The sequence below is a fragment of the Gossypium hirsutum genome, chromosome A11 (genome assembly GCF_007990345.1).
Source record: "Gossypium hirsutum isolate 1008001.06 chromosome A11, Gossypium_hirsutum_v2.1, whole genome shotgun sequence".
Lineage (NCBI taxonomy): Eukaryota > Viridiplantae > Streptophyta > Magnoliopsida > Malvales > Malvaceae > Gossypium > Gossypium hirsutum.
In genome coordinates, this window is record NC_053434.1 from 35,473,421 (window position 1) to 35,482,362 (window position 8,942).

The window sequence follows — 8,942 nt, forward strand, 5'->3', positions numbered from 1 at the left end:
TAATGCCATTCGAGCCATATGATTTTTCTTCCATGTATCAGACACCCTCACCTGTGACTGAAGAGGACGTTGGTCGTCGCGATCACCCACAACGTGAACGTCGACCTCCGAATAGGTATACCCCTAGGACCACACCATCTAACCATCAACTTTAGGGGTTTATTGGGTTTTGTTATTAAAAAGTTTGTATTTCTTTCTATATATTTAATTAGATTAATTGGAACTTTGAAAATTGTAACAAAATTTGACCATAACGTAAATTAGATTAATTTGGACATTTTGAACATTAAAACACTAAAACTTAACAAGCTTAGTATTGTAATATAAATTAAATACATTACAACATTAATCTAATTGGAACAAACTTTACAATATAATTTTTTTATATAAACTAAATACATTACAACATAGCTCAATTCCTACCCGATCGTGACGATTGTCCAATATGATAGTTTCGCTGCGGGCATTTACTCCGATTATGACCAGCTAACCTGCAAAATCCACAACGCTTACCATCGGATTTCTCCCTAATGTCCATCTCATTACGAATTCTGGATGATTGCAGACGACCTCTCGGATTCCTGCGTAGCCCTCTGTCTGGGACAAGTTCGAAAGTCGTCGGAGGTACCTCCCACGTAAACAAATCAGACAGTACGGGGAACTCATTTTCCCAGACACGTAACATGCGCTCGAGTATGTACACATCATCGACAAATTGTTCAATATTAAGGTTCACCTTAGCACACGCTGCCACAACATGCGCACATGGATAATGAAGTGTTTGGAACCTCCTGCAATCACACCGTCTGTTACGGAGATCAACTCCATAGGACTTAGGTGGTATACCGGGTCGGCGACCGATGGTCTCTGTAACACGAAATGTTTCATGGCGTCGTGAATATATTTCTACATTCATCGACCTCACCATCCGACGGTTTGCAACCATTGCATCATTGACATCTTCGACAAACACGTATCCCGCCTCTATTTGGTTGACTTGTTGCTGACCCATTTTTGGCATCAAGGTTGCCAACCTATAAAATGTAGCCGAAAAGACAGATGAAATAGAAAGATGTCGTGTTTTCAACAACACAGCGTTGACCCTCTCCACTAAGTTTGTGGTCATTTGACCATAATGAAAGCCCTCATAAAAACTTTGAGCCCATTGCTACGGCTCCATAGTATCCAACCACTGTTGGAAAGATGTGTTCATTTGACCCTCCATATCACTCTCAAGTCGAGCCATTCTTTGGCGAAAAATATGTGGCTCCAGCTCGTGCGTTGTATATATATTAAGGAAAGATAAGTTACAGTATTGGCCTAAAGCATTAAAACATATGTTGAAAAGATAAGGGAATCATTTACCCATTTTCACAACTTGTCTCTTCCAGTCTGATTCTTATAATCTCGATGAAAGTTAGCTGTGATGTGCCGGATACAGTAAACAGATCTTCATGGTACACCGGAACGCCTAATGGCGGCAATTAATCCTTTCCCTCTATCGGAGATGATGCAAATATTACCGTTGCTAATAACATACCTCCGCAAGTTGGTAAGGAAGAATTCCCACGATTCCATGTTCTCCATATCTACAATAGAAAATGCTATCGGGAGCACGTTCCTGTTGTCGTCTTGAGCAACTGCAAGAAGTAAGATCTGTGTATATTTTCCATATAGCCATGTCCCATCAACTTGCACAAACGGCTTGTAGTGGGGAAATGCGCGCACACATGGATCAAATGTCCAGAACATCCGATAGAAAATTCTTTTTTCTAGCTATAATTGGTCATCCGAGCCGTAATAAGGTTGTGTCTGTAACTCAATGATAGTCCCAGGTACGTACTCCCGCATAGCGGCTATCCATCCCTGTAACTCGTTATACGATGCATTGAAATCCCCATACAATTGCTCCATTACCATTTGTTTAGCTATCCACGCCTTTCGATATGATACTCGATACTGAAACCGTGCCTACATTTCGGCAATCAAAACTGAAACTTTAATGGTCGACATGTCCTTCACCACTGGCATGATAAACGTACAGATAGTTTTGGAATCAAGTTTTCCATGGTCTTCAGTCATACGTATTGATATGCACGTGTGAGGCCCAACAAATTTACGTACCTCCCACATCTGCAATTTTTGAATAAATGTAGCTCGTACACGCCAACTACAGCCTTCCACCGACTTCTAACACTCTCCAATATATAATGTCGGTTTAGACACTGCAACTTTGTAATCCATTGATATATTCATGCTATACCGTTTAATAGCAAATACACACTCTTCTTTACTTTCAAATCTATGGCCTACCAATAACTCCTCATGATCAGAATTTACGGCCAACCAGTGAGCAAGAAGTATTTCAGGGTACTCTAGGAACTCAGCTTCATACGCCGCGTCGGGGTCTATGAGCGATATGTGTGGCCCAGGGTTGTTGTGTATCACAATACGTCGCATCTGGTTCCCCACTGAAGACGCGTTAATGTTTCCATCGTCATTCACATCTTCATCGTCAATATCATCGGGGACATCATCCACATCGGGATCACTATCACTATCGACCTCTTCATCACAATATCACTATTATCGATCCATCATCACCAACCACGTCAATATCTGGTGTAACATTAAGATCGATATCGATCCCACGTATAGTTGATTCATTATCAACGTACGAAATTGGAGCCACCACGCACGGTTCTTCAGTTGCATGTTCTTCACCATATGCAGTGAGATCTTCATTCTGCTCCATACCGGCTAATTCAGCAAATAAGTGAATCGGTGAATTTTTGTCACTCCCATTCCCACAGTAAAGAGCTATCATTGTCTCCACGTCTTCGTCGTCTACAAGTTCCATTTCGGTGAATTTGATAGGATCTGTCGAAACTGGAAACTTGTAAAAAAGTTTTGAGATCCTTCTCCCACAACATCTAACAATTTTTGCATTAATTCTTTCCTTCATATCATCCAATGAGACATTTCTATTAAATCTCATTGCTATTTTTGCCGACATTCAAATATGCATCCAACAGTTATTGTTAAGATGATTCCATCGAAATAAACGCATACGAAAAACTGATTATCCATCTTCAATACTCAATCTGTTAAAAAAATAAACAAAATTTCTCAAAACAATTTCGAACAATAAATAAATTACTTAAATACAAAATTAATTACTCAATATGCAATTTTTTTCATTCATAAGCCCATACTTTTTCAGTTCTAATTTTGTACATGAACAACATTTATTTTTACATTTAACCACTTATATTCAGTTCTACATTTTCTTCTATCTCCGATCTCGTATCTTCATCTGGGAAATTCTCTACAATCCAATTTAGAAATTCTTGATTCTCTTCATATTCATCTTCTACAATCCAATTTGGAAATTCCTCGGGACCTTCTGCCTCTTCAATCTTTATAACTGGTATTGAATATATAAGTTCTCTTGGTAATTTCCTAACATCTAATTTATCCATCCATGGTTTGTCAAACACATTTTGCTTTCCAATTAACTTTCGTGAACCTATACTTTGTCTCGCTATTTTCCTTGCTCCATAAGATATTATAAACTTCGCGAAGTTTATAACTAGATTCCAATAGGTTCGTGGTACCGATATCTTCCAAAGTTCGTCTAAAATGATTTGATGCTCCTGTTCTATTAATGTCCCTCTAAGGGTTAAGTATTGTACTTTATTGTTTCTAATCATTTCATGACACATTCACAACACTTTTTGCATCTTTTGATTTATGGTAATAAGGTGTTGAACAATATCTTTTTCTGGTTTCATTCTGTAATCTTAAACTTCTCTCATCATCTTATCAACTTTCTCCCTTTGTGCTAAACTTATTATCTCATCAGGCAATACCAAATATGTTGTCATTTCTAACAATATGTATAACAAAAATATTTTTAGTTGTTATCACTAATTAACAATTACTTTATAATAGTTTTACTACATAAAAACTTTCAAGTATATTTAAAAAATTTAAAACATAAAATTTAGAATAAACACATAATTAATCTAAACACAAAACTTACTAACATTTCACAATAAACAAAATAAATTTTAAAACAAAACATAAAAGTAACACTAAACAAACCATATAATACTAACAAAATAATTTTTTCTTATCATAATCTATTTTATTTAAAAAATAACAAAAAAAAATTACCTTTTCTTTTCTTTCTTCTTCTCCTTTCTTTCTTCTTCTCCTTTCTTTCTTTCTATCTTCTTCTTCTGTAAAATTTTTTTTCCAATCTGGTAGTCGAATGGAGGGAGCAGAGTGAATATATATTAGAGGGGGTCAAAGTTGTGAGAAAGGCACCATTGGTGACGCCTGTGGGGTACCCTCCACCCTTATTTTATTATTTTTTTCGTCCTATTTTTTTTTAACTTGCAAATGTGTCAGAAAGTGTTTGGATTTGAGGGTGGTGCCGCCTATGCACCAGCCTCCATCACTTGGAATGACCCATTTTCGTACATAATTTTAAGGGCAACCCATTTTGTTTTTTTTTCTTCATATTATTATAGTAAAAATCCCCTAAACTAGTCAAAAAAAAGTTAATTAGCTAAATAGGTTGACTTTTTAAAAATTAAAGAAAATATGTTATTTTTGGAGAGATACTATGAAAACGCATCCATCTCGAGTGTTTTCTATACAGTTGGACTATCTTTTCTTTTAAGTTGTACTTTTTGACTTTTTCAATATAATTAGTTTATTTAACCAGATATTTAAAAATTAGTGGTTTTTTTTTCTTAAGTCTTAAGTTTGATTCCTCTTCCACTCACATTTATATTTTTTATTTTATATTATTTTAAGTTTTTTATTATTTTTAATTAATGTTTTTAACATATCGAATCCTTTGGTTAAATTATTAAATAGTAATTTCATCCTTGAATCTAGGTGCAATTCCTCTTCTAAACACATTTTTAATTTTTATTTCATATTGTTTCATTTTTTTATTTTTAAAAATATATTGTTTTCAATTTTTTTTATTTTTAATTCATCTTTTTAATTAATAACTCTTTTATTTATAAAATCAAATAATTATTACAAATGCCTTTACTTTTAGTAAAAATACTTTTTTTATGCGTAATATTTATTTTGCAATCATATCATAAATGTAGTAAATTTTAGTATTATATATTTTTGTATGTGTATTTAAAATATTTCAAATATAAACATAATGATCTTTAAAATAATTAATTGAAATATTTCACGTATAAAAATATTGATTACATATTTATTATTTGATTTTATGAATAAAAGAGTTATTAATTTAAAAGATGAATTAAAAATAAAAAAATTGAAAACAAAATATTTATTAATTAAAAAAAAGCTTGAAACAACATGAAATAAAAATTATAAATGTGTTTAAAAGAGGAATTGAACCTGAGACTTAAGGATGAAATCATTATTATTTAACCAAATAAGCTAAAATATTAAAAACATTAATTAAAAATAATAAAATGCTTAAAACAAAATGAAATAAAAAATACGAATGTGAGTGGGAGAGGAATCAAACCCAAAACTGAAAGACAAAACCACTAACATTTAATCATTTGACTAAAGAAACTAACCATATTAAAAAAAGTTAAAAAATATGATTGAAAGAGAAAGTGCGCCTAACTGTACTGCTTTCACACACACTCTCTGAAAATGATTTATTTCATAAATTTTAGAGAAAAACTGATATATTTGGCCAATTAACTTTTTTTTTTGGTATATATAGCTAATTTAACCCAAATTTCAATCCAACTATTGGTAAAATGATATTTTTAGCCAAATTCCAATTAAATTTGAGGCTTAAGCATAAATTATGAGGTAAGTCGTTGCGCTCTTCATAGTGTTAATTTTGGTATGCTTGCTACTCATTACTTTTGTAATATTGACATTACATCATCATTCCACCAGATTATTGTCCATTCTTCACATGTTCTTGTTTGATATATTGTTACCACTAAAATACATTGTTTTTTTTTAAAAAAGAATTTATATTTGAATTTTGGAGGTATTACGTAAAAGAATATTTTGATTAAAAAGAAAATTGTTTGATATGCCAAAATTGTGTTATAGTTTGTAATATTATTGATTTTAATTTCATATTACTTGAAAATGTTAAAAATAAATTAGATTTTGTTATATTGAAAGAAAGGCATAATATAAAAAAATCATTATTAAGTTATTTATGAATAAACATTTCTTAATATTTTTTAATTCATAAATATTTTATTTTTATTTAAATATTTCGTATAAAATTAATAAATTATTATATTAATATTAAATCATTTATTAAAATAAGGTTTTAAAGTAATTTTTTCAATTAAACTAATATGTATTGAATTAATCCGTGATACTTGAAACACATAAATATATATTATTTATGAGTAAACAAATAAAGAATGTGGTAAGCGTATTAAATTAACGCAAATATATTAATTATTAAAATATATGATTTACTTTTTCTAGTGCATTAAAAGGGCAGAACTTTGAATAATTACGGTACGCAAAATTACAATTTATATTAATGATTGTGATATAAGATTTAATGAAAGTAATGTTACCTTGATTAAAAATGAAATATACACAATTTATGTTAATAATTCAATGCTTATAAAAAATTATATATAATCAATTGTTTTTATTATTCTGATTATTTCACGATTTTACTGTATCCGAAAGGCATGATAAAATCTTAAAGAAAGTGTTTAATGCCTCAAAAGTTTTTTTTAAAATACTAATCTTATTATATATTCTTATTATATTTGCTCTTTTTGATACAATACTTCAAAAGTAATTTTTTTCCCTTTATTATAGCTTTATTATAGCTTAAGTATTAGTTTAGTTGGCATCATTGTTATTGTATGCCGTTAATAAGTTTAAGTGTGGTTAAACACATCATATATCTTATCTTTTAGGATTTTGAAAAGTTTATTGGTAATTTAAAATTTGTATTAAACATTTATTTGATATTAATTATTTTAAGCAATTCTTTGCAATTATATCCAAAAATAATTTGATGGAAAATTTTAATTTTTTTAAGAAAATTAGAAATTCTACCACACGTGTTTGTATCTAGAAACCACAAATATTGAGCACAAATGTAACACCCCTATACCCGACCCAATAACCGAATTGTAACGCCCCAATTTTCGGGAATTCTGTGAATGTTGGCAAAATTTCGTGCTTTGATTTTGTCATTTGTGAGTGAAATTATGAAATAGGACCTTGAATGTGAGAGAAAGGACAGGAGAAATTTCATGCTTTGATTTTGTCATTTGAGAGAGAAAGGAGAGGAGAAAGCTCTTGAATGTTCGGTCACTTGGGGAAGAAAATTGAAGGTAAGTTCATGGTAGTTTGCTTCTATCCTGATGTTCATGAGTTCTTCTTGATTCTACCTTAACTCTTGAAGCATATTTTGGTTTTTAGTTGTGTTGTGAGCATTTAGTCATGAATTAAAATGAAGGAAATGCTTGTTGTTTCATGTTCTTTTGATGAAAAATGGAAGATAGGTGAAGTTGAGCCAAACAAATGAGCATGCATGTGCCTTAGATGCTAAAGGGAAAAATCGGCTAACATGTTGTGCTTTAAAATGATGAAATGGAGATTATACTTAAGTAAAATCATAGATATGTGATGATTGATTGGTGATATACATGTTTAAATAACATGCATGCAAGGTATGTGTGAAAGAGTGATTTGGTAATAAATCTGCTTGGGACAGCAGCAGTAACGTGACTTTGGAAAATCACCATAAATTGTGGGAGATGAATTAGAAGCTGAATAAATTATGTAATTAAATCTTATTGAGTCTAGTTTCAAATGAAATAAACAAGAACATATTTTGAATTCTGTACAATGAGAAATTTGATTTGTAATGAAGAGTGATCAGATTAGTCAAACAGTGAAACATGGGAAACTTTGAGAAAAATCTGGTATTGATTGGTTAAACCAAAAATTCTGAAAATTTTATGGATAGAAGATATATGAGTCTATTTTCAGGGAAAACTAATGGCACTTGATTTGGAGTTTTGTAGCTCCAGTTATAAATGATTTAGTTACTATTGCTCAGGAAGACAACTTGCAGTGAAATTATGATTATGTGGTAAACACTGACAAAAATTTGTTAATGAGTTGCTTATTGATTTCTTATAAGCTTACTCTGATCTGTAGGTGTGGTTGGCCGAATATTGTAAGGGGTTAATACGTAGTTCGTATTTGAATAGTTAGATTAACGTGTTAGTAATCCAATTGTAGGCGGTTCGTGTGTGGATCTCGTCAGCATATCGTCACAAACAGGTGTGTAACTAACACCCTCTTATAGACTAAATTGGCACAAGCCGAAAAGCCGAAATGCCGAAAAGCCAGTATTTTGAGATCTTGCGAGTGTGTGAATGCTCATGAGATTAATAGTTTGATGTATATGGTAAATTAAAGTGATAAGACTACAGAGTGCGCGATTCTGTGCATTTCGATATTTTTGGGCTTAATGGGCCAAAAACGGGATAATGGGCCAACGGGCCCAAATTGGTAAGAAAACGCGGTAAGTGTTTCTGATCGTACGTAAATGACTATATTATGTATGAAAACCTTAAGAATAGTTAAATTACTTGAATACCCCTATGTATGCAAAATTACCATTATACCCCTAGGGTTACTTTTGACTGAAAAGCATGACGATCTGATTCTGTATGATGTATGCCATGATTATATATCTGTTGCATGGGGACTTGGGTTATACTATGGAGGAAGCGTCCTAGTGGCTATGCCACAATTATCTAATCTGGTGGCTCTGCCACATATATCTGTCCTGGTGGCTATGCCACAATTATCTGATCTGGTGGCTCTGCCACATATATCTGTTCTGGTGGCTCTGCCACAATATCTGTATCTGGTGACTTCGTCACAATATCTGGCGACTTCGTCACAATATC

The 8,942-nt window shown here is 32.0% G+C and overlaps 1 protein-coding gene across 1 annotated transcript; it reads right to left on the reverse strand.

The window, feature by feature from the left end:
* Window positions 1-412: 412 nt before the first annotated feature.
* On the reverse strand, window positions 413-916 carry LOC107960097 (uncharacterized). Its single transcript, XM_016896309.1, has one exon. It carries the CDS (start codon window positions 914-916, stop codon window positions 413-415), a length of 504 nt encoding a protein of 167 aa, XP_016751798.1.
* Window positions 917-8,942: the final 8,026 nt, after the last annotated feature.

Coding starts and splice junctions, on each gene's coding strand:
- LOC107960097 (XM_016896309.1), bottom strand. CDS start 916: ATGAATGTAGAAATATATTCACGACGCCATGAAACATTTCGTGTTACA.